This window comes from Vidua chalybeata, chromosome 30, assembly GCF_026979565.1.
Source record: "Vidua chalybeata isolate OUT-0048 chromosome 30, bVidCha1 merged haplotype, whole genome shotgun sequence".
Taxonomy (NCBI): domain Eukaryota; kingdom Metazoa; phylum Chordata; class Aves; order Passeriformes; family Viduidae; genus Vidua; species Vidua chalybeata.
Genome location: NC_071559.1, coordinates 2,048,266 through 2,073,546, shown reverse-complemented (window position 1 = coordinate 2,073,546; position 25,281 = coordinate 2,048,266). Strand labels below are relative to the sequence as shown.

General features: G+C 65.3%; 2 protein-coding genes across 2 annotated transcripts in view; both read right to left on the bottom strand.

The window, feature by feature from the left end:
* Positions 1-374: 374 nt before the first annotated feature.
* Positions 375-15,014, bottom strand: NXPH4 (neurexophilin 4). The gene is made up of 2 exons (XM_053967656.1): positions 14,949-15,014; positions 375-2,204 (listed from the first exon to the last, which is right to left on the bottom strand). Exons 1-2 carry the CDS (start codon positions 14,997-14,999, stop codon positions 1,431-1,433), a joined length of 825 nt encoding a protein of 274 aa, XP_053823631.1. The 5' UTR covers positions 15,000-15,014; the 3' UTR covers positions 375-1,430.
* Positions 15,015-18,618: 3,604 nt separating this feature from the next.
* LRP1 (LDL receptor related protein 1) overlaps positions 18,619-25,281 on the bottom strand; it is a 79,211-nt gene continuing 72,548 nt past the window's right edge. Inside the window, 15 exon segments of the mRNA XM_053967712.1 lie at positions 18,619-19,788; positions 20,651-20,795; positions 20,906-20,993; positions 21,268-21,321; positions 21,324-21,331; positions 21,525-21,629; positions 21,944-22,118; positions 22,505-22,666; positions 22,749-22,922; positions 23,026-23,166; positions 23,558-23,734; positions 23,817-23,933; positions 24,128-24,234; positions 24,450-24,628; positions 24,720-24,991. Of these exon segments, the coding sequence (XP_053823687.1) occupies positions 19,651-19,788; positions 20,651-20,795; positions 20,906-20,993; positions 21,268-21,321; positions 21,324-21,331; positions 21,525-21,629; positions 21,944-22,118; positions 22,505-22,666; positions 22,749-22,922; positions 23,026-23,166; positions 23,558-23,734; positions 23,817-23,933; positions 24,128-24,234; positions 24,450-24,628; positions 24,720-24,991 (2,042 nt within the window). The 3' untranslated portion in view covers positions 18,619-19,650.

Here is a 25,281-nt window from a genome sequence, read left to right as displayed (position 1 = left end):
CCCCATCCCTAATTTTGAGCCCTTATCCCTGCATTCCCCATCCCTAATTTTAGGGTCCCTCATCCTTTCACCCCCCCCATCCCTAATTTTGGGGACCCCCATCCTTGCACCACCCCTATTTCTAATTTTGGGGTCCCCCATCCTTGCACCACCCCCATCTCTAATTTTGAGATCCCCGTCCTTGCACCCCCCCATCCCTAATTTTGGGGTCCCCCATCTCTGCAACCCCCTCACCCCAACCCGGGGTCCCCCATCCCTCCCCCCCACGCCTTATCCTAGAGTCCCCATCCCTGCATCCCCCCATTCCCTAATTCCGGGGGTCCCGCCTCCTCGCTCTCCCCCCATCAAACACAATCCTTTTTATTTTCCCAGGCTTTTCTTTATTTTCCACTTTTTTTCCATTTTCATTTTCTTTACAAAAAAAAAAAAAAAAAGAGATGAAGAAGCCCCTCCCCGAGAGGAGGGGGCAACCCCCCGGGAACCCCCCCCCCCCGCCCCAAATCGCATCCCTAACCCACTCCTGGCACTTTTTCACGGCGCTGGGTGTAGGGGCTGCACACCTTGGGGGGGGTCCCCATGGAGGTGGGGGGGGTCCATGGGGCACCGAGGGCTCGGATGTGGCACCAGTGGAGGGGGGGGGTCTCCAGAATACCTGGGTGGGGCCTTGCACACGCTGTGCTCCCCCCAGTACACCCCCACACTGCCAGCGACCCCAGCCCAGCCCCCAGCATGGGGGGGGGGCTCCGTGCCTGCACCCCCCCCGCTGCAGTGTGGGGGGGGGTCTCAGTGGGTGGGGGGGCCGGGACCCCCAGCACCAGTTGTACCCGATGGGGGGGGGGGGGGGGGGGATGGAGTTTCAGTGGGTGGGGGGGGGTCTCAATGGGTGGGGGTCCAGGGTTCCCAGCACGGGCAGTGCTGCAATGATGGGGTGTCAGCGGGGGAGGGGGCTGGGACCCCCAGGAACAGGTGTACCCCAGGGATGGGTCTCAGGGAGCGGAGGGGACCCCCAGTACCCCAATGATGGGTCTCAGGGGGTGGGGGTCTAGGACCCCCAGCACCAGCTCTGTCCCAGTGATGTAGTGATGGGATGTCACTGGGGGGGGGGGAACTGGGACCCCCAGCACCAGCTCTACCCCAGTACGGGGTACTCAGTGATGGGGTCTCAGTGGGTGGGTGGGACCCCCAGAACTGGCTGTACCCCACTGTGGTGCAGGGATGGGATGTCATTTTAGGGGGGGGAACCTGCAACCCCCAGAACCAACTGAATCCCAGTGATGGGACGGCACTGGGTGGGGTCCAGGACCCCCAGCACCGACTGTCCCACAACCCAGCACAGAGTGATGAAGAGGAGGCTGGTGTGGGGGTGACAGGGGGCCCCCGAGTGACACTGAAACCCCCCTGTCCCCCAGCCATCCCCTGCCTGGGTGCCGTCAGCCGAAGTAGGGGTTGTCGTGCTGGAAGTTGTAGTCGGGACAGACCTTCTGCACCAGCTTGTAGTCGATGCTGAGGAAGGAGATGAAGATGCAGATGACCTTGAAGGGCTTGGCGCAGAGCCAGGCCGCGTGGCTCTGCGTGTGCTCCGTGAAGCACACCTTGGACGGGTCGTACAGGCACGGTTTGTTCTTCCGCGCCCGGTTCGTCTTCTCGTACTCCACGTGACAATTGAGCGCCTTGGCCGGGCGCCCCTCGGGCAGGGTGCTCTGCTGGGGAGGGGGCGGTGGCCGCAGCAGGGCTGGGGGGCCGGGCACCAGCACCTCGAATCCCACCGCCTTGGAGGGGGGCACGATGCTGACGGAGACGTTGCCCAGGCTGGAGGAGTTGTGTCGGAAGTAGACGCTGAAGGTGCCGTTGATGTGGTCGACGATCTTCCCCGTCACCAGGAGGCTGAACTTGAGCGTCTTGATGTTGAAGTAGAAGTCGCCCCAACCAAAAATCTTCTTGGTGCGGCTCGACTTGAGGGTGGGCTTGCGGTGGGCGCGGGGGCTCAGCAGCTCCCCGGCCGTCTGGTTCTTCTGCCAGTCCCAGGGGCTCCGTCCGGTGCCCGCCGGTGTCCCCGCGCCCCGGGGGGGCTCTGCCGGAATCAGCCGCCCGGGGTCGAGCACCGGGGGCTTCAGGGTGCCGTAGGGGACATCCTTGAGGAGGCCGGAGGTGCCCATCTCCAGGTACCCCAAGGTCTTGGCGACGTGACCGCCAGCACACACCGTCTGGGGAGAGAGGGCAGAGAGGGCGTGAGCTGTGCCTGTGCCCTTCCCCGTCCCTCTGCCTGCACCCTCCTCATCCTCTACTTACTCCTCCCTCCTTATCCTCCCGCCTGAACCCTCCTCATCCCCCTGCCTGCACCCTGCTCATCCTCCTACGTACAGCCCCCTCCTCATCCCTCTGCCTGCACCCTCCTCATCCCCCTGCATGCACCCTCCTCATCCTCTACTTACTCCTCCCTCCTTATCCTCCCGCCTGCACCCTGCTCATCCCTCTGCCTGCACCCTGCTCATCCCTCTGCCTGCACCCTCCTCATCCTCCTACCTACAGCCCCCTCCTCATCCCTCTGCCTGCGCCCTCCTCATCCTCTACCTACTCCTCCCTCCCCATCCTCGTGCCTGCACCAGCTGGGCTGGCACCACACCAGCCCCTTCCCAAGGTTCCCCCAGTCACTGGGATGGACACCAGCGAGCAGAGCCAGATGCCAGCCCTAGCCTGGGACCCCAACTCTGACGTGTCCCCTGTCCCTCATCCCCCTGCCCACCTGCCCCCCGTGCCCCCATCCCTCATCCTCCTGCTCCCGGGGTGCCCGCTGTGCCCTCCTGCCCTGCCAGCTGCTCCGGCACGCGGGATGCTGCTCCGGCAGCCCCGGCCTCGTCAATCACTGTCGCCCTGAGCTGGCAGGTGCTTGGCTGCTCCGGCAGTTTCTGCTCTGGATGACCTGGATCCCGGGAGGAACGAGGAGGGGGAGTGGGGAGGGGGTGGTGAGCAGAGGCACCAGCTGGAGGGGCTGGGGGGAGCGTGGGGGGCTGTGCTCTCATGGGAAGTTGAGGCAGGCCCAGGGAATGGCTCCTGTCATTGCTGGGGGCTCATCCTGGCATCACTCACCCTACAGAATGGCTCGATGCCGTTTCCTGCTTGGGAATGATCCCCCATCGGGAATGACAGGGGTCCCATGAGCCCCATCTGAGAGGGGTGAGCCCCCCATGTCCCCTCCTCCATGGCTGGGCCGCTCTCAGTGCAGGGTCTCCCTGCAGAGATGGAGCAACACCACGGGGGGGGCTCAGCCAGGGACCTCCACACCCTCTGCTGATCCAGAGGCTCCATCTGATCCACCCCTGGCATCCCCCCGAGCTGTGCCAGGCTGAGCTCCTAAATCTGCTCTGGCTGTGCTGCACCAGAGAGAGGAACCCTGGGCAGGGCATGCAGCCCCGCCATGTCCGTGGGAAGGGGATTTGGGGTGTTTCAGCCCATCGTGGGGGGCCAGGGTGTGCGGTGCAGAGCTGCAGCTCAGCATCCATCCCTGCACCCCCAGCCCGGCCAGCCCCCCGCTCCCCCCGGCTCTTTCCCAGCTCGGCTGCTGCCTTCGCCCTTATCTATATTTCAACGCAGCTTCAAAGCCGGGCGCCTTCGCCAGCCGGAGAGGGGGGGCAGGACCGGGATGGTGAGATAACGAGGGGAGCGGGAGAGGGGCACCCCCCAGCTGAGGGAGCTGCGTTTTTGGGAGAGGGGCGGTGTCAGCACCCCAACTCTGCTCCGTCTCTGCATCCGTCAGGCCTGGGACCCCCCCACACCCCACTGTGACCCCTCAGCTGGGAGCCCCCCAAATCCTTCTGCACCCGCGGCGAGGGGCTGGGGCTGCAGCCCACGGGGAACACGCACGGCAGCGCATCCTGCTGAGCCCCCACCACCAGCAAGGATTTCTGGAGGTTTCCGAGCTCTGCGCTGGATTTCCATCTCAGCCAGGGCTGGGAGCCAAGGCCGGTCCCCAGCAGTGCCGCAGGTGCCTGTGCCCTTCCTCCCCTGCCTCAGTTTCCCTCTCCATGACTCCGTGCAGGGGTGAGGGGGGTGTGATGTGATTGGATTGGAAGAGGCTGTGATGGGAATCGCTGGAGGGACAGGGAAGGGACAGGGAAGGGACAAGGAAGGGACAGGGATGGGCAGTCGGGAGGGGACGCAGTAGGAACAGAGGGGGACAGACACTGGCAGCCCCCGCTGTGCTCCTGGGGCTGCGGATCCCCAGCCCAGGCTGGCACGGGACAGAGCCAGGGGCTGGGGGGCACAGGCCGGGCACAGACAGAACCAACACGCCCCATCCCTGCAGGACTAGAGGTACCCCAGCCCCTGCGGGCGAGGGGCCAGACTGGCAGCCCCCCAACCCCTCCAGTCCCTCGGCAGGAGCTGCTGGGGGAGCGGGGGATGAAAGGGAATTGCAGAGCAGGGCAGCGGCTGCGATGCAGCCAGGGCGATCGATTGCGGCACCGGCGCAGCCCGGATCGCGGGGGGACCCTCGCTGCCCGCAGCCCCCGCTGAGCCCGGGCCGGGGGGCTCGGAGCCTGCGGGGATGAGCAGGGGTCGCTTCAGCCTCGCCAGCACCGAGGGGAGCCAAGGTCACCCCCCCGCGCCCTGGCAGCGCTGTCGGCATTCAGGGCAGGTCCCGTACACCTCGCGTTAAATATTAATGCTCCTGCTGTGCCGTCGGGGTGCAGCCGCCCGCACGTGCCCCTGAACCTCCTGGACATGCGTTGTGGGTGCACGGGGGGGTCCCAGTGCCGGCCCCCTCCCGCCCTGTTCTCACCAGGAGCCGTGGCCAGTGCCAGGCTGCCACACGGGTTACCTGAGATGGTTGTTTTTCACCGTCACATGCACCGCTGGATCTACACATCCCTGCTGCTCCCCTCCTCGTCCCCTTGCCTGTGCTCTTCCTCATCCTCATCATGATCCCCACAGCATCATTCCGTGGTTTAGCTGCTCTCAAGCCCCTCGTGTGCCCTTCTGTAGCCGTGTGGGGCTGCCGTGTGTCCGCAGGCACCGTGTGCCACCCCCCACCCCGTGAGCACACGGAGCCAGGCGAGGATGCGGGAAGGGCTGGAGGCAGCTGCAGAGGGACCGGGAAGGGCTGGAGGCAGCTGCAGAGGGACCGGGAAGGCTCTCGGTGCCGGCATCAATTTGGTTTGTCAGGCCCGGCTGTGATGGCCACTCACATCCCATTTGCTGCTGGGGCCAAGCGCCGTCAGCTGCTCCCCCGAGACCCTCGGTCACCTTGGTGGAGGGGAGTGGAGCAGCAGGGAGGGGGACAGGGGGGCCTGGCTGCCCTGGTGTGGGCTGGGATGAGCTCCAGCACCCCGAGAGAGGGGCTGGGAGTGATAGGGTATGGGCTCAAGGCAGAACAGCCCCGCCAGCCCTGCGGGGGGAGCAGAGCACCACAACACCCCCAGTAAAGGCCTCATCTTCACCACCAGCCTGTCCCTGTCCCAGGCGTGTCCCCATCTCTACTGCCAACCTGTTTCCATTCCTACAGCCAGCCTGTCCCTGTCCCCATGGCCAGTCTGTCTCCATGCCCACCACCAGCCTGTCCCCATTATTGCCACCAGCCTGTCCCTGTCCCTACCGCCAGCCTGTTCCCATCCCTGTCCCCATCCCCTTTCCCATCCTGTCCTCACACCTCGGCGGGGTCCCTGGCAGCACGGACACTGCTCCAGTGCTCGGGGGTCTCCTGCTCTCCCCATGGGCGCAGGGTCAAGCCAGCCTCTCCCCTGTCACCCCGACGCCTTCGTTAGCGCGAGGAGATTAATTGGAGGTGGTGAGCGACAATCCCCGCGGGCCCGCTCCCCCCGGCACGCGCAGCCCGGGGCGCCGTGGCATTTCCAAAGGTTAGCAGCAAACAAGGTGCCTCTGACAGCTCCCATTTATCTCCCGGCGCCGCGCGGGTGCTAATGCGGTGCCGCGGTGCCGCGCCGGGCTCCGCGGGGCTGCGGGAGGCACCCGGCGTGCCCAGGCGTGCCCGAGTGGGCGAGGGAGCACGGGGAGCTGCGGGGTGGCTGTTCCCGAGTCTCTGGGTGAGCGTGTGCACCCGTGGGTGCCGCAGGTGTGTGCCCGGGCCACCTGCGTGCCCGAGTAATGCAACGAATTGCCAGCGGGTGCTCTCGAACACATGCACTGCTGCCCATGCAGCTGGGTGTGCATGAAAAACTCCGCGCGTCCTGCATGGCCCTGCGAGCACGTCGGTGTGTGCACAAGCACGGTGACACGTGTGGTGACACACACATGGTGACATGTGTGGTGACACACACAGGGTGACATGCACATGGTGACACGTGTGGTGACACACACATGGTGACATGTGTGGTGACACACACATGGTGACGTGTGGTGACACACACAGGGTGACATGCACATGGTGACACGTGTGGTGACACACACATGGTGACATGTGTGGTGACACACACAGGGTGACATGCACATGGTGACACGTGTGGTGACACATACATGGTGACATGTGTGGTGACACACACATGGTGACGTGTGGTGACACACACAGGGTGACATGCACATGGTGACACGTGTGGTGACACACACATGGTGACATGTGTGGTGACACACACATGGTGACGTGTGGTGACACACACAGGGTGACATGCACATGGTGACACGTGTGGTGACACACACATGGTGACATGTGTGGTGACACACACAGGGTGACATGCACATGGTGACATGTGTGGTGACACACACATGGTGACATGTGTGTTGACATGCACACGATGACAAATATGCGGTGACACGCACATGGCGACACATGTGGTGACACAGGGTGACACGCAAATGGTGACACACACAGGGTGACACATGTGGTGACACACACATGGTGACATGCACATGGTGACACACACATGGTGACAGGTGTGGTGACACGCACATGGTGACACGCACATGGTGACACGCACATGGTGACATGCACATGGTGACATGCACATGGTGACGGGTGTGGTGACATGCACATGGTGACAGGTGTGGTGACACGCACATGGCGACACGCACATGGTGACACACACATGGTGACATGCACATGGTGACATGCACATGGTGACATGTACATGGTGACACGCACATGCATGGAGCGAGGTGCTCAGTGTGGCTGCACATCCCGGGTGACGCATTCCCGTGCTCCCTGTACGCCCACCCCCGTCCCCACTGCCAGTCTGTCCCTATCAATGCCACCAGCCTGTCCCCATCCCTACACCCAGCTTGTCCCCATCCCCACTGCCAGCCTGTCCCCATCCCTACACCCAGCTTGTCCCCATTCCCACTGCCAGTCTGTCCCTATCAATGCCACCATTGCCATCAATGCCACTGCCAATGCCTGTCCCCATCCCTACCAATAATTTGTCCCCACCCCACTGCCAGGCTGACGCTGTCCCTACAGTCAGCCCGTCCCAGTTCCTGCAGCCAGCCTGTGCCCATTCCTACCACCAGCCTGTCTCGGTCCCTATCCCCTACCTGTCCCCATCCCCACTGCCAGCTCGTTCCTGTCCCCATCGCTGTCCCCATCCTCACAGCCACGCTGTCCCTGTCCCTACCAGATGGGCAGGGCACGGCCGTGCTGCTGCCACACTGAGCTGCAAGTGACCATCCTGGGGAGCGCTTGGTGCCAGGGCAAAGGACTGGTGTGCTGCTGGGCACCCCTGGGCTGGGGGCACTGGGGAGGGGGCACCTGGTCCCTCCCCGGGATGGCTGCAGTCGAGGATGCTGGCAAGGGATGAAGGGCGAAAGGACACGGAAGAGGTGACATGCAGGGACAAGTCAGGACACGCCCGAGCACGGCCACCCTGCCACGTGTACAACCACAGTGGTGGCTGGATGGATCCTGCCTGGAGAGGGGCTCAGCGAGACCCCCTCAAGGCTTCCTCGGTCCTTCCTCTGCCCCTTGTGTGCTGCTGCAGCCACAACCCCTGACAGGGGGGTGGGCAGGTGAGCTCGACACAGCCTGCACCAGGATGGGCATCCCAACACCAGGATGGGCACCTCCAACACCAGGATGGGCATCCCAACACCAGGATGGGCACCCCCAACACCAGGATGGGCATCCCAACACCAGGATGGGCACCCTCAACACCAGGATGGGCATCCCAACACCAGGATGGGCATCCCAACACCAGGATGGGCACCCTCAACACCAGGATGGGCACCCTCAACACCAGGATGGGCATCCCAACACCAGGATGGGCATCCCAACACCAGGATGGGCACCCCAACACCAGGATGGGCACCCCCAACACCAGGATGGGCATCCCAAAACCAGGATGGGCACCCCCAACACCACGATGGGCACCCCCAACACCGGGATGGGCATCCCAAAACCAGGATGGGCACCCCCAACACCAGGATGGGCACCCTCAACACCAGGATGGGCATCCCAACACTAGAATGGGCAACCCCAGCACAGAGAAGGGGTCCCCCAACATTGGGATGGGCACCCCCAACATTGGATGGGCACCCCCAGCACTGGGAAGGGCACCCCAGCATTGGGATGGGCATCTCCAGCATCAGGACAGGTGAATCTGACACCAGCACCTCTTCAGCCAGAGGAGAGCCTGGATGAACTCACCAAAGCCAAACCCACCAAATTCACCAAATCCAACCAAATCCACCAGACCCACCATCAGGTCCTTCCAGCCGCGTGCTGAGGTCCTGCTCCAGGTGACACTGACGTGCTGCGTGCCCAAGGCCTGGTGTCACCTCGAGCAGCACCACGACCCGCACGGGGCCGGCTTTGGATCAGCTTTGGATCAGCTTTGGATCAGCTGTGCCTTCACCCCACAAACAGACACCTCGCTCCTCGCCGACAGAAAAAAATATGCAAATGCTGCAGCTTTATTAACGCGCTCGGCACGCGCTGGCTAATAAATATTTCATAGCCCGAGTAGGACTTTTTTTCTCCCTCCTCCTTCTTTCTTTCGTTTTGGTTCCTTTTCCCTGTCACTCGTTTCCTGCCTTTTCTTTCCTCAGCCGTTGTTTTATTTATTTATTACTTTTAAGGGCTTCACGGTGAGGTAGGAGCTGGGAGGTGGATGGGGGGGAGCCGGGAAGAATGTACATCCCGAGTCTCTCCCCCCACGGGTGAAAAAGGAAAGTGCTGTTAAGAGCAAAGGAAAAAATATAATAGAAGGGAGGAGACGGCAGCAGGCAAAGGATTCGGGGCTTGTGTGACTCATTGGGCTGGAGGAGAAAAGGGAATGAATGGGAAAACAGGAGATAAACGGAGCAGGAGGGGGAGAGGGGGTGCGGGCGGGTGGGCAGCTGCCAGCAGAGAGGGGACACGGGGGCGGCGGGGGACAGGGACATGCGGCTGCTGGGCATCTGTCACCCTGCAGCTCCCTGAGCTGACTGGAGGCCAACAGGCCCGGGAACCCCCCTGGACTTCGGCGGGATCCAGCTCCTTGTGGGGGTCACTGGGGCGGGGGGCTCCTCCCGGCCACCCCCAGTCACTCTGAGCAGGACGTGGGGACACGGGCAGCTCGCGAGGATGGTGCGTGGGGACAAGGAAGTGCAGCCAGCAGGGACGGGTCCCACGTCACTCCCACATCTCCAGTGCCAGGGACGCCCCCCCCAGGATGCTCCCCCTCCTCGGCCCTGCCTCAGTTTCCCCCCAGCAGAACAGGCTGTGGGGTTCCATCCTACCCCTCTTCCAGCTCTTCAGCAGATGAGAGCAGCAGCTTCCCCCGAGTCCCCCCAAAACAGGGGGACCCCAGGCCCTCAGCAATGCAGCCCCCACCTTCTGCCCGGCTGCTCCCCCCACCCCAGGCACCCCCACCCCTTGCCTCACCGATTCACTTTATTATTGCAATAAATGTAGCCATAAAAGTGGCAGGTATTGGCGCGCACAGAGATCGCTGCTCCTGAGCTATGGAAATGTAATTTCGAGTGTGCCCGGGAAATTTTATAAGATCGTATCAGGCGGGATCATAAATCCCATTCCCAGCCCCCCCGCCCCCCCCCCACCTCCCTGGATGAGACAGGGCCAGTGCGAAGGTCACCAGAGAGGGGGAAAATGCCAGGCTGTCCCCCAGGTGGGACCCCATCCCTGTGGCCCCCACACTGCACATCTCCTCCTGACATTCCCAGTGCCAGCAGGGATCTGCTCCCCCTAGGAAGTGGGGGGGCAGCAGCAAAGACACGGCTGTCCCCACACCCCCCGGCAGTGGACTTTGATTGAGACCCTCCAAGAGACCCCCGGGGGCGGTGGGGACCCTCAAGGGCATCGCTGGGACCGCAGCTCCTCTGGGGTCACAAGGACCGTGACCCACCGCAGCCAGGCACTGGCTCCCACCAGGAGCAGGGGACAGCGTGTCCCTGTAGCCCCCTGGGACCCTCCTCGTGCCCCCCAGGGCTGGATTCAGCCCCGCTGTTCACCCATCACCCAGCCCAGGCCCCGTGCCAGGTGCCAGGTGAGGCTTTGCTCTGCTTGCTGCAGATCAGGCTCCGCTGCCCTGTGCCGGGGGGCCCGAGGGGACAATGAGAGGGTCTCCCCCACTGTGACATCAGCCCAGCAGCTGGGACGGTCACGGGGGTCTCACGGGATCTGTGCCCAGCGCGGTGCACCGGGAATTGATTTGGGATTGATTCGCGTCCCTGCTCTGTTCCTCCACAATGACTTTCCTTTTGCAACAGGGAAAAAGGCGGGGGGGGCTGGAGGGGGGTGGGGGGGGTGGGCCACGGGGACGTGATTATTCCTTCAGCAGCAATCCAAGCGGCGGGAGAGGAAGCTTCATCTTTCCTGGGCCATTTACCTCCAGCGCCCGAGCGCGAAGGCTGAGCCAGGCACCGCGGCGAGCCTGGAGCTCGGCCAGGCCAGGGGGTGGGGGGGCTCCAGCTGCGGGGTCCCAGCGCGGCCTCACCCCACCCTTGGGCCACCGGCCGCGGGGACCTTGGCTCCTTGAGAGGAGGAGCTGTGGATGCAGAAAGGGCGGGCAAAGTCATTCATCCGGGAGTGTTAATTGGCAAGAGTGTGATTAGCGGTGGGGGCTCAGCTGGGGGCTGCTGTCGCAGGGGGGAGCGCCCGTCTTGCCCCCCATCCCGGCTCGGCCACCTCTGCCAGTCCCCAGCGGAAAACTGGCAATTAAAAACAGGAGTGAGGGGGAAAAAAAGCAATAAAACCGGCCCCGGCTTGGAGCCAGATCGGCACCGGGAAGCGCAAGGGTGGGTGGGTCTGGCTGGGGGGCACCCCTGGGTGCCCCCCCTCCCCAGCCACTGCTCCCCCTCCTCGCTGAGGCTGCGCCAGCCACGCTCCAGGCTCCAGCCTTATTGAATCTCCCAGCTTGGGGTGCAAAGGGCACCAGAGGGAAGAGTTATTAAAAAAAGGGAAATGAGTCGCTTGGAAACCTTCTTTCGGAATAACAGTGTGTGTTTGTTTGGCGATAGATTAGCTCAGCCATGCTGAGCACACAGCACCCGCCGCAACGGCGGGCGGCTCCGGGAGCCGCAGGAACGGCACCGGGGGATGCACGGAGCCGATCCCGGCCCCGCGGGCACCGGCCGGGCACCGGCCCGCTGCAGGCCGGCCCTGGAGCTCAGCACCCCCAGGGACCCCCGGCCAGAGGGGGCTGCAGGGCAGCAGCACCACCACCCAAACCCCACATCCTCTCCTCTGGCCCCAGATGTGGTGCACACCTCCGAGCCACGAACCGGGTAAATGGCCCCTAAAAATGGGAGCTGGGGAGGGGGGAATTGGGGTGTCCTTGTGTGGAAAGGGCTGGCAGCATCTGCTGAGAGCAAAGCCATCTGTCAGCCAGCAGCCCAGGAGACAGCTCCTGGGTGACAGCAAGGCGAAGGAGGGGACAAAGTGGATGAGTTTGGCATCCCGGGCCACCAGGCTCCGGCTGGCATGGCCACCGGCAGAGCAAGGCGGCATTTTCCCGCGAAGGGTTAATCCAAGGAGGAAAAGCTGCCAGCAACACTCAGGTGCTTCACAGACAGCCGCTGCCTCACCTGCCTGTGCCAGAAAGGAGGGAAACCGAGGCAGGGGCGCAGGGGGTGTGGCGGGACACATTCTGGCAAAGGCAGCAGAGGTGGGGCAGGGTGAGGAAGGACAGCATTGTCCCCGTCCTGGTCCTGCTGTGGCGCTCAGCCATCCCATCGCGGCTTCATCCCGGTGTTCTTGCCTGTTCCAGCCTGTTCCTGCCCAACCCAGGGCCAGCATCGCTCATCCCTCCCCTGCTGAATCTTGCTCAGGACTGGGTGGGGTCACCCCATCGCCAGGGCATGGGGCACCCAGGGCCAAGGGCGGCATCTGTCTCCCAGGAACGCAGGGAGAATGGCCCTTCCTCCATCCAAGTCCGGCTGTGCCCAGCCGAGGGTCCTGGGTGTGCCTGGGGGACCGGCTGAGACCCTCAGCAGCGGGGAGCCAGGCTGGGCCCCACCCGGGGGGACCCCCAAGATTTAATGCTCAACGAAGAGAAAATAACGGGATGCATAAAAATAACGCAGGAGCCTGGGAAAGGCCGGGGAGGGGAGGGTGTCACTCGCAATCAGAGGTGGGCTCGTCCCCCTGCCTGCTCCAGCACTGCCAGCACAGCAGCAGCCACCAAGGGTGGGGGGGGGGCGGGGAGGGGTGGGCTGCACCCCCACAGTGGGAACAGGCACCCCCTGGGCTGGCAGAGTTTGTCCATGCCGGCAGGGGTTGATCCCCACACACCAGTGCCACCCAGCTGGCACTGCCAGCAAGCCCACGGCACGGGGGGGTGACACCCCGGGGGTCCCACACCTTGAGGGTCCCACACTCCGGGGGTCCCACACCCCGGGGGTCCCTCACTCCTCCGCAGGGACAAGGCTGTCACTGCTGCCCTGGGGGGTGCAGCCCCCCCTGCCCCTGTGCCCAGTGCCCCCACCACCGTCCTGCTGGGATGTGGCACTGGGAGCACCAGTTTAAGGTGCCCACCAGAGCCGGGGGGAAGCCAGTGGGATCCCCCCGCCCATCCAGCTCCCTCCTGACCCCCAAAAGAGACCGGCAAAGTTTCTCCCCAACAGGCCCGCAGAGCCGAGGGGCTGGAATGGCTCTGGTACCCTTCCCTGGCACACGGTGGGCACACGGCTGGGCAGACCCCGGCCCCTCCCGGAGCCCTGGGAGTGGGGGAGGCTCCTGGACCCCCACGGCAGAGGGATCGGGGCTCAGGGCATCTCCCGGGGTAATCCCTGTGCAGGAGGCTCCTGCACCCTCGTGCCCACCCCATGCCCCAGGCCATGCCCGTGCCCCCCAGCTTTGAACCCCCCGTGCCCCCCCCTCAGCACCGCCGCCTGCGTGGGCGGGGCGGGGGGGCCAGGGCAGCGCCCTGCTCCGGATTTCATCAAAACAAACCCATTTGTCTTGAAGCAGCTCCAGCACCGACAGATGCTCTGCAATGGATGGACACGGGGAGGGCGGGGGGGTCACGCCGAGCCACCCCCACACGCGGGCACACGTCTCCCCCTCCCCACGCAGGGAGCAGCGCGCCAGGGAGAGACAAGTTGCAGGAGCCTTTGCCTTGGGGGGGTCGGGTGGTGCGGGGCGGGGGGGGGGGGGGTCCCTGATGTGCATCCAATTCCCGAGAGGGAATTGACTCGTTTGATTTTATTCATGAAACACAGAAAGTAAAAATGGAGTGTCAGGAAATCAGATCTGCTGGGTGATGAGCCCGGCCCCCCCGGCTGGGCTGGGGGGGGGGGCTCCATCCCCCCCTCCTGACCACCACGGCGCTGGTGGATGCAGCTGTAGCCCCCCGAGGGGCTCCAGGAGGAGGTGGCAGAGGGGGGACACGCGGGGGTGAGTGGCCTTGGGAAGCTTTAAGTATCTGGGACTGGGGGACATTGTGGGGGGGGGTCTCTGCGGCTGCAGCCGCTCCTCAGCTCCCACAGAGCAGCAAAGGGGGGGAACAGGCAAAGTCCCCCCCCCCCGCTCCCAGGCCTGTCCCGGCGGTCGAGACCCCCGTGCGTCCTCCCCATGGCTGGGGGGCACTCGGTGAGGTGGGAATGGGGCGGGTGGGAGAAGACCCCCGGCAGGGCTGAGCCCCCCCCTCCCGTGCAGCGGCTGAGGCCGAACGGAGTCGGGACAGGAATGAGGCGTCGCCTCTGCAGGTGGTTTTGGGGCTCACGCCCTTGGCACAACCAGGGAACAGCTGGGCCCCCCCAGTCCTGTGTGGGTGCCCCCCCTCTCCCTCTCCCCGACACGGCCGCCGTGGGGATGTCACCCTGCTCCCCCCTCCCCAGGTGTGCTGCAGGTGCGGGGTGCGGGACAAGGGCTCCCCCCGAGCCCCCCGCGGAACCCTCGGGCAGAGGGTCCGACCCACCCACGCGTGGCCGCCCCCACGCTCACGCGCGGCTCCGTCTCTCTGCCCCCCCCCCCCCCCCCCGCACCTGCCAGACGGCGCCTCCCGCGCTCTGCAACCGAGGGGGGGGGGGACCGGAGGGGCTTCACCGGCGACGGGACCCCCCGAGGCTCCCCCCGACACCACAACTCCACCCGAGCTCCGGGACAGCCCCGTGTCCCTCCAGCTTGGGGGAGGGGGGGGCAGGACCCCCCCCATATGCAACCCCTGTCAGCCGCCCCCCCCCACAACTCTCCCGTTCACCCCCTTACGCCCCCTCCCCCCGTGTCTGCTCGACCCCCCCAGGGTCGCGCCTGACCCCCCCAAACCGTCCTCGCTTTCCGTGACTGCCACAGCCCCCCCAATGCACGACACCCCCCCCGAACCGAACCGCGCCCCCCCCACTCTGCACGACCCCCCCCAGGACCGACAACCCCCCCTCCCACTGCACGACCCCCGCCAGGACCCCACTCCCCCTCCCCCGGATTTGTCCTACGCCCCCAAAAACTGCACGACTTCCCCCCCCCCCCCCGCCCGGTAATCGCCCCCCTGCCCGGTAACCGCGCCCCCCCGCACGCCCCGCGGCGGCGGCAGCTCGCCCCCGGCCGGGGGTCCCGGATGCCCCCGTACCTGCAGCAGCAGCAGCCCGGGCCCGAGCAGGGGCAGGCGGCGGCGGAGCATCGCGGGGCTCCGGGAGCGGCGGCGGCGGCGGCGGCGGCGGCGAGGGGCGGCGGGAAGAAAGTTGGAGACTTGCGGGGCCGGGCGGTGCCTCGGCGGCCCCGCCAATCCCGGCCGGCGGGGGGGCACCGGGGGGCGGCTCCGGGGGCGCCGGGACCCCGCACCGGCCCCGCGCGCACCGGCGGCTCCGCCACAGAGCGGGGCGAGGGACGCGGGGAGAGCCCCGCGCCTCGAGGTGCCTCCCATCCTACTCCCCCCGCATTTCGGGGTGCCCCTGGTCCTCCCCCCGCGCCTCCTTCAGCATCCCGGGGTGTCGCCGATCCTGCCCCCCGCCTTCTCCATCAACCCGAGGGGTCTCCTGTCCTACCCTCCCCAACTTCCCTCGCACCCCGGGGTATCCCCAGTTGTGCCCCCCCCCCGTCTTCTCCATCACCTCGGGGTGCCCCCGGTCCTGCCCCCCCCTTTCCTGGAGGCCCCCGCACCCCGGGACATCCCGGTCCTGCCTCTCTCTCCCGCGGACCCTGCACCCTCCGGATCCCGGACCTGCCCCCCGATCCTTCAGCACCCCGGGGTGCCCCCCCCTCCTGCTCCATCTTCCCGCTCCCCCCGATGCTCCCGGACTTGTCCCGCTCTCCCCCCGCCCCCCGGGACGCTCCCGGTGCTTCCACCCCCCCCGCCCCATCTCCCGGAGACCCCAAACCCCGGTGGAGGCACGGGGGGGACACCGGCGGTGCTGCCCTTCCCGGGGAGGGCAGAGAGACCCCCCCCTGCTTGGACCCCCAAAACTTCAGCAGGAAGGGATGGGGGCACCCAGGGGGGCCCCCCCAGACCCTGCCACACCCGGGGGGGGGGGTTCCTCTCGTCCTGCACCCCCACCCACCTCGGGCTGGACACGCCACCTGCGTCACCTGCACGGACACGTGTGTGCACATGGACACGCGTGTGCGCATCCCCCAGCGCCGCGCCGGGCCCCTCTCCCAGGGGTTCTCACCCCCCCTCCCCGAGGGGTTTTGGCTACCCACACCCCCCCACCCCAGCCCCCTCCCCACCCCGTCAATTCATTGATCGTTATTCCCATTATTGCTGTTATTGCTGCGATTATCCCGGGGAGCTGCCGGCGGGGACTTGGAATCGGCGGGGCTGGGGACATTCGGGGAGGGGGGGGGGTCTGGGGGCACTCGGGGGGCCTGGGGGCACGCGGGGGTGGTGGGGGCAAGCGGGGAGGGCACTGCAGAACCGCGTGGACATGCGGAGACGGAATGATAAAAGGAGAAACGGGAAAAGGGAAGGGAGAGGGCGAGGAATGAGGGAGACGGAGCCGGGGAAGAGAGAGGAGAGAGCAGAGCCGCGAGGAGCGGGGCGTCCGGAGGTGCTGGCATCAGGGGGGGGTCCCAGCCAGCCCCAGGCCAGCCGCGTGGGGGTCTTGGGCACGTGGGCACGCGGTCCTTTCTGCCCGGGGTCAGAGGAGCCTCCCCCACTTCAGGGAGAATCCCTCCAGCCCCCCTTCCCCTGCTGCCCCGGTGCCAGCGCTGTCGCTGGGTGTGAGACCCACCGCCCGCCCCAGGGCCCCCCGCTCCTCCCTGGGCCCCCACTTCCCGCACTGCAGGAGCCTCCGTGCCCCCCTCCCCTCCTCTCCCACCGGGGTCCCCCAGCGCTGCTCCCCCCCGTGCCACATCCACCCTGCAGAGGGTTGGGGTGGCTGAAGCCTGCAGGGGCTCTGGGGGCACCCAGACCCCTCGGGACCTCCCCCCACATGGCCAAGAAAACTCCCCGGGTGGGTCCCGGTGCCCCTGATGGTCTCACCGGGGAGCAAACGCATCCCGGGCCCTGAGAGGGGTTGGGGGGCTCTGGAAGAGCCCCCTCCCCACCTAAACAGCCCACGGGAGGGGCAGAAGCAGGCGGGGGGAGGGAGGGGATGAATGGGGAAAAGGGTGAAAAATAGAAAATATTGAAGGAAAAAGATAAAAATAATTTGGTGTGGGGTGGGGGGGGGAGAGGGGAGAAAGGGAGGAAAAACCTCGGGAGGAGATTTAAGGACCGATAAGTGAACAAAGAGCCGGTATTGAAATAGATCTGAGGCCGCCGGCACCCGGCGCGGGGCTGGGGGGGGCTCAAAGGCAGCGGCTGCGGGGGGCTGGGGGCTGCGCCGAGGCCGGTAGTGATGGGGGGGGGGGGGGGCGAGGGGCGACCCGCTGTGCTGAGCCACCGGCCGGGGGGCACCGGGACCTGCCATGGCCCTGAGGGTCCCTCGCAGCCACCTGGCACGTGGCGAGGCTGCTGGCGATGCCACCAAGGCTCCACGCCCTGAGCCCCCCTGAGCCCGGCCTGAGACCCCCACCCCCGCAGCACGAGCCCCCCCCGGGGCCACCACGAGCCACAGGCGGCAGCCCACCGGCCCTGCCCCTGGTCCCTGCCGCTGCCCTGGGTGAAAGGGGGGTCCCAGGAGAGCCCCCCACCCACAGACCTGCTGCTGTCCTGGTCACCCTTGTGGCCGTGGCAGGGCTGGAGGGTGACAGGGACACCCCCACGGTTGTGCCAGACACGGGGGGACGCGGAGTGGGGGGCACAGGGGAGGGACACGGGGGGTACATGAGAGGGACACACGGGAGGGGAAAAAGGGGAGATGGGGAGACCTGGGGGATGCTCAGGGGACATGGGGGACACAGTGGGGGGACATGGGGGATACTCACAGGACATGGGGGACACAGTGGGGGGACATGGGGGATGCTCAGGGGACATGGGGGACACAGTGGGGGGACATGGGGGATGCTCAGGGTGGGCTTACGAGGGGGGATCCATGGGGGCCATACAGGTGGGACACACGGGGGACACGTGGGGGGACAGCGAAGGAAGTACAGAGGGGATACAAGAGCGGATACACAGGAGGCTCACGGGGGAGACACACGGGAGGATTGGGGGGGGACACGGGACGGGATATGGGAGGGGGTTACACGGGGGGACACGGAGGGGGGAAACGGAAGAAGTGACACTAGGGGACACGGAGGGGGTCACCCGGTGAGGGGACACGGAGGGGGTCACAGAGGGGGGGAAACGGAGGGAGTGACACGGGAAGGACACGGAGAGGGTCACCCGGTGGGGGGGACACGGAAGGGGGACAAGGAGGGGGTCACGGGGGGGGGGGGGGACACGGGGACGCGCGCGCTGCCCCCCCCGCTCGGTTCTCGATGGCGGTGTCGCCACCTGGCGGCGGCTCCCGGGACTGCGCGCGCCGCCGGTGCCGGTTCCCGGTTCCCCGTTCCCGGTTCGTCGGTGCCGGTGCCGGTACTCGGTGCCCGTGCTCGGAAATCCCTGTGCCCTCCTCACCCCAGCGCTGCCCGCCCTGCGCCACGCCATGGAACAAGTGGCCCTGGTGGGATTCTCCTGCCTTAGAGCAGCCAGCTGTGACCCCCCTCCCCATGACCCCCCTACACATCACCCCCCCCCGAGCCCCCTCCTCTCCACACCCCATAACCCCACCTCGACCTCCCCTTCTCCCCCTTCGGGGACAAGATTGGCATCTCTGGGCTTTGAGGGCATCACGGCCATGACCCCCCGTGCCCGGGCTCCCCCCAAATCTGCCCCCCAAACTGCCGTCCCCTCCCCTCCAACCAGCAGCCTGTGCTTCAGTTTTTAAAAATTTTATTTATAACAATATCTGTTTTGTTTAGTTGTAAAGTAATCCAGCAAAAATTATTAAAACATTTCCCCCCAATAAAAGGATGGGGTCCCCCCCCCGCCCCCCCACATGCGTTTATTTATTTCCACTATAAAAGCTAGGTCATTTCCAGGTTTTTTTTGTGTTGTTTTTTTTTTTTTTTTCTTCTTTTTCCTGTTAAAAAATGTGCATGTTGGAGAGCAGGCGAGGGGCAGGTGAGAGGCTGGAGCAGGGGGGCTGAGGGGCTGGGGACCCCCCCGCACCGCAGTGGGGCTGGGGGCTTCATCCTGGCCCCAGTAACAGTCGGGCAGAGAACGGGGGAAAGGGAGGCAGAGAGAGGGAGGGGAAAGCTGGGGAGGGAGGGGAAAATGGGAGGGGGGAAGGCAAGGAGGGAGGGGGACAATGGGGGGGGAAACGGGAGGGAGAGGAATGGGGGGCTGGGGGCGATTGCAGAGGCCAAGCTGCAGGAGAAGGGGGAAGCCGGGGAGCAGCAGATTTAGGTGGGGGAAGGAAACGGGGTCCCTGGGGAGGGGAGCTGCTGCAGCTGGGGGGGGAGGTTGGGAGATGTGGGACCCCGCTCTGCCTCCCCCCGAGCTGTGCCCCCCGCAGCAGTGACCCCACGTGTCCCCTCAGCCCCAGCCCCGATGTGTTTGCCCCGGTACCGCCGCACGCCGGCCTGTCCTGGGGGCTGGAGGGGGTGAGAAGGGGCAGGGAGGGAAAGGGAAGGGATGTGTGTGTGCAGGAGGAGGGGGGGGGGGGGGCTCCATGTAAAGAGATTTAAAATAAATCAAAGCCGGGTCTGGCAATGAAGACGCCGAGGCCGGGGACCGGGGAATATACAGGTAATAATACTGCTCACATAGAAAAGTAATAATCCTTCATTTGTACATTTATACAGCGGCTCGTGGCCCCCCACCCCGGCCCCCCCGCCCGCCCCTGCGGCGGGGGCTGTGCCGGGCCCGGGCACCGCGGCCCCGCGGCCCCTCGCCCCCCATGCCCCTATGCCAGGGGGTCTCCCAGGTCGTCGTCCCCCCGTGCCAGCAGCTCCCGCTTCTCGTCCGTGCTGGCCAGGGAGTTGCGGCTGTTGTGGGCGCCCATGTACAGCGTGGCGTAAACCGGGTTGGTGAAGTTGGTGGGCTGCAATGGGGTGGGCGGGGGGAGCAGGTGGGAGGGGGCACGGGCATCCCCCCTGCCCAGAACTGCTGTCCCCAGGGGTGTTCTCCACCCTGGGGTGACTCGGTGAGAGCCCCCCACCAGCTGTGACCTCCTCCCGGGACATGGGACAGCCCCACTGGCCCTGCCTGCACCCTCCAGCCCCAAAGCCTTTGTGACCTCTCAGAGCCCCCCAGCTCCAAAGCCTTGGTGACCTCTCAGAGCCCCCCAACCCCAAAGCCTTGGTGACCCCTCAGAATCCCCCCAACCCCAAAGCCTTTGTGACCCCTCAGAGCCCCCCAGCTCCAAAGTCTTTGTGAACTCTCAGAGCCTCCCAACCCCAAAGCCTTTGTGATTCCTCAGACACCTCCAAGACCTGAAGCCTTTGCAGCCCCTTGGAGTATCCCCCTTTCTCCCACCCCAAAGATTTTGTTAGCCTTTGGAGCATCCCTCGGAGCATCCCCAGTTCCAAAACCTTTGTGAACCTTCAGAACCCCACCCCAGCCCCAAAACCTTTGAGACCATCAGAGCACCTCCAGCCCCAAAGCCTTTGTGAACCTTCAGAGTCTCCACCAGCCCCAAAGCCTCTGTCACCCCTCGGAGTTCCCCTAGCCCCAAAAGGTTTGCAAACCCTTGGAGCTTTGTGATCCCTCAAAGCCTTTGCAACCTCTCAGAACTCCCAGCCCTGAAGCCTTTGAGACCCTCAGAGACCCATCAGCCCCAAAGCCTATTCAGCCCCTCAGAGCCCCTCCAGGGCTGCTGCCCAGAGAGCCCTGACAGCCACAGCAATGTGCCCCCCACCCCAGCACGTGTCCCCCCTGCACCTCCCACTTCGACAGCCCCTCACCTTGTCGGGGTCCAGGGCAAAGTCAGCATCCAGCAGCTCCCCCACGTCATCATCGGGCTCCCCCTCGTACATTTTGTAGGTGGGATTCCCGATCTCCACGTTCATGGCACCGTTGGTCATCCGCTGGTGCTGGAAGCCCTTGGCACTGAGGTGGGGGAGGCAGAAGGTCAGTGCCACCCCCCGGCTGCCCCCCACCCTCGAGGCTTTCACAGCCAGCAGAGGCAGCTCCCGTCCCCTCCACCCCACCAGACTCACCCTTTAATTCTCCACTTGTACCAGACAAAAGCCACCACGGTGAGGAGGATGAGGAGCAGCAGGATGGGGATGACGATGGAAGCTGTTCCTGTGGGAGGAAGGCACGGGAGCATTCAGAGCCTGGGGTGGGGACAGTGCCCAGCCTGGGCTGGCCCTGTCCCCCACCTTTCCACCACAGAATGGGGTTCAGGAGTTGCTGAGGGGCAGCCCTGGATCACCAACAAACCCCCTGGGTGTGGCGTGGCATGGGAGGGGGGGTCACCCACTGCCCCCACTTAACCTGCCCACCAACAAACTGCCCACCAAACCCCCTGGGTGTGGCGTGGCATGGGAGGGGGGTCCCCCCCTGCCCCCCCACTTACGGCTGCTCTGCTGCTCGCCCACGATGAAATCCTCGCAGCGCGTGCCCGTCACCCCGCGGGACACCTGGGAGCGCAGGGAGAGCACCGGGATTAGCGGGGCAGGGCCATGCAGGGAGGGAGGGAGGGAGAGCTGGGCACAGACCTGGGGTCAGGGTGGGGTGGGGGCACACAGATCGGGGTGTGTCAGTGACGTCTCGGGGGGCAAACAGCCCCCCCTGTCCCCCCCTCCCGTGCCCCCCGGGCCCCTCCTCTCTTACAGGCACTCGGGCAGCTGTGTCTTGTCGCTGATGGAGCAGGTCCCGCCGTGCAGGCAGTAATTGTCACAGGTCAGGCAGCTCGGTGCTATCTTCCCATCAGGGCAGCTGGGGGGGCACAGAGGATCAACCCCATGGGTACCCCATGGCTGCCCTGTGCCCCCCTGGGTGTTCTGTGCTCCCCCCAGCCCCTCGGGACTCGGCTGTTGGCTCATCCCACCCGCACAGCTCATGGCTGGGACACCAGGATGGGCTCTGGGGAGACACTGAGACACATCCACCTCCTCCTGCCAGGACCACCAGGTCCCCCGGATTTATCTGCCCTGAATTACCGACCCTGCCACAGGGGGACAGCTTTTCTCTGGGGTCCCTGCGCCCACCACCCCTTTTCCCCCCTCCAGCTCGACATTCCCAGCACCTACATGCAGGAGACCTCCCCGCTCTGCTTGTTGATGCTGCACTTGCCCTCCTGGCACCGGGAGCACTTGTTCTCCTGGCACTGGGCGCCCTCGAATTGAGGGGGGCAGCGGCACTGCTTGGCACCGCTGGCTGTCATCTGGCACACGCCGTCATTCTCACAATAGTCAAAGCACTGCCCTGTGGGGGACAAGGGGGTCAGGGTGGGCAGCCCGTGGCCCCAGTCCCCCATGGAGCACCACCCCGCCCCACACAGCATCCCCAAAGAGGGGGACCTGGAAATCCAATCCCACAGGTGCTGTTCCCAAGGATTCCCCCATAAGAGGGGGACATGGGAGCCCAACCCCTGATGCTGTCCCCAGGTATTCCCACGCAGATGGTGGGAAAAACCCAAAAGAGAGTTGGAAGCCCGACACTCTGGCACTGTCCCCAGAGGTCTCCCCCCAGACACCTCCAGGTGAGGGACACCCACCTTTCTGACCCCAGACACCCCCAGGTGAGGGACACCCATCCTCCCGACGCCCCCACTGCTGCCCCCACCCCGTGGCACAGCGGGTGGCACTCACGGTACTGGCAGCGGTCGCCGATGAAGGTGGGCAGGCAGCGGCAGGTGGGCTGGTTGCCCTGGTTGACGGTGCAGCTGCCGTTGTGCTGGCAGTAGTCCGTGCACACCTGCTGGTTGCACCGGGGCCCGGTGAAGCCGGTGGGGCAGCGGCAGGTCGGCATTCCTAGGGATAAAACCCGTTAGCTCCGTGCCCACCTGTCTGTCTGTCTGCCTGTCCATCTGTCTGTGACTCCACCCCGGCTCACCTGAGGGGGAGGCGGCGCAGGTGCCCCCGTTCTGGCAGTAGTCCCAGCACTGGTCGATCTGGCACTTGTCGCCGTTGTAGCGCGGTTGGCAGCGGCACTTGGCCTGCTTGCGGGCGTTGAGGAAGCAGCTGCCGCCGTTCAGGCACACCAGGTCACACGTGTCGGTGGTGGGCACTGGGAGGGAGGCACGGAGGGGATGGAAGTGAGCAGGACTGCGCTGGCAGGACCCAACCTCCCTCCTCACATCCTCATCCTCTCCTCCTCCGGTGTCGCCTACCGACAGGGGAGACGGTGGGCGAGGGAACGACCACGCAGGTGCCGTTGTCCAGGCGCTTGCCGTTGGGGCAGGTGCACACGGGGCCGCTGGGGCTGAGCAGGCAGAGCCACTCGCACTTCTTGCGGTCACAGGGGTTGGTCACTGCGGGAGGGGAGGGCACAGGTGGTGAGGACAGCAGGGAGATGTTGTTGACGAGGACAGCGGGGTGGTGACAGCATGGGTGACCCGCAGCCCTTCTTGCTCCACAGCACCTCTAGGACATTCCCCTCCGCAGCCCTGTGCCCCTCCCGTGCCCTGAGGTTGCCACCTGACCGCTCATCACCGCAGTTGGACGCCCCCAACCCACCTCACCAACCCCCTGCTCTGCCCACCCAGACACCCCCGCTTCGGGCAGGGAGCTGGGGGTCTGAGTCCCCTTTTCCCAAGCTCTGCCAACGCTCCCCTCACCCTCTGGCACCTCACATCAGATATCAGTCCCTGGCAGCTCCCCACCACCCCAGGAGCAGGGTGGGGGTCCCGGGCCCCCACGCACCCTCCGGCTGCTTGTACTGGTGGTAGAGCACGACGTCGGTGGCGTGGTTGAGGCCGGACGTCAGGTTGGTGACGGGCTTGTGCCCGAACTTGTGAATCTTGAAGATGCGGTTGTTGATGTAGGTGACGCCGTAGATGTAGTCCTCAAAGATGTCGATGCTGAACGGGTGGCTCAGCCCTGGGGAAGCCAGGAGGGGACATGTGGAGGCAGGGATTTGGGGTGGGTCCGAGGCCAGGGACCCCCACGGGGCACCCCTTACCCTTCTTGTTGTCGATGGCCACGACGGGGTCGGTGCCGTTGAGCCGGATGCTGCCGATGACGGAGAGCTTGGCGTCGGCCCAGTACAGCCTCTCGTTGTGGTAGTCCACGGCCAGGCCTGAGGGGACACAGCCCCCAGTGAGCCCCCAGTCCACCCCAAGCCCCTCCTGAGCAACTGACCCACAGGGCAGCACCCCCACTGGCCCTACATCCTTCTGCCATGGGGCTCTGAGCCCCCAGAACAACCCTCCCCAAGACAAATGGTTGAACGTGTCCCCATCATGGCTTTTGTCCCTCTCCTGTCTCTCTCACCTGTTGGCCACTGGATGTTGTCCTGCACCAGGGTCTCCCGCAGCGTCCCATCCATGGCAGCTGTCTCAATCTTGGGGTGGTTGCCCCAGTCTGACCAGTACATCGTTCTGTAAGGACACAGGCAGGTCATTCCCAGGGGAACAGGACAGCCCAATGACCAGGGAGGAGAAACCCTCCCACGCTATCCCCACGGCATCCTGGAGTCACCAGGCAACTCCGGGGCAACTCGAGAAGACACAGAGAGTGACACTGGGACACATGGGTGGGCTTGTGGTGAGGGGAGTGTGGTGAGGGCTGGGCAGAGGGATGGCAAGTCCCTCACCCCCGTAGTGGGTCAACCACGATGGCGTGGGGCTCATCGATCATCCCCGAAATCAGCGTCTTGCGGTTCTCTCCCTTCATCTGCGCCACCTCGATGACGTCCCGCCCCGAGTCCGTCCAGTAGATGTTCCCGGCCACCCAATCGATGGCGATTCCCCGTGGCATCTTCAGCCCTGAGATCTGTGCGGGGCAGAGTGGGGACAGGTGAGGGAGGAGGAAACCATCGGCCCGTCCCCGTCGCTCCCGCCGTGCCCTGGCAGAGCTCGCTCACGTTCAGGTGGGTGACGCCGCCGTCGATCTGGCGCCGGTTGCGGTTGGAGGCAGTGGAGGCGGAGGAGGAGGCGGGCAGCTCCCGGTACGAGATCCGGCCCGTGTGCCAGTTGGTCCAGTAGATCTTGTTGCCCTTGACGTAGATGTCCATGGCGTCGATGCGCACGTTTTCATCACCCTGGAAGGCTGGCTCGTAGGCCGAGTTGGGGTTGAAGGGGTACATGCTCCTGATCTTGTTGTCGTCCGCGATGTAGAGGATCTGGTGCTCGGAGCCTGCAGAGGAGGAGGAGAGGTTGGCATGGGCTGCACTGGGAACAGGGGCTCAGCCAGGAGTGGGGACTCAGCCAGGAACGAGGGCTCAGCCCAGCTCCCTGTTGGGACAGGGACAGAGTCACTGGGAGCTCGTCATCGCCTTGGGGCTCACTCTGCCGGGGATGGACAGACTGACAGCACCAGAGGTACCAGAAGGGTGGGCAGAGCTGCAGGGGGTTGGAGGGAAGAGCAAAGGATTCCCACAGGAGCTCTGGGGGGGGGTCCTGGGCACGCACAGAACCCATGTGGGT

Coding starts and splice junctions, on each gene's coding strand:
- NXPH4 (XM_053967656.1), bottom strand. CDS start 14,999: ATGCTCCGCCGCCGCCTGCCCCTGCTCGGGCCCGGGCTGCTGCTGCTG. Junction 2,205..14,948: donor CCGGGCTGCTGCTGCTGCAG/GTACGGGGGCAT, acceptor CTCTCTCCCCAG/ACGGTGTGTGCTGGCGGTCA.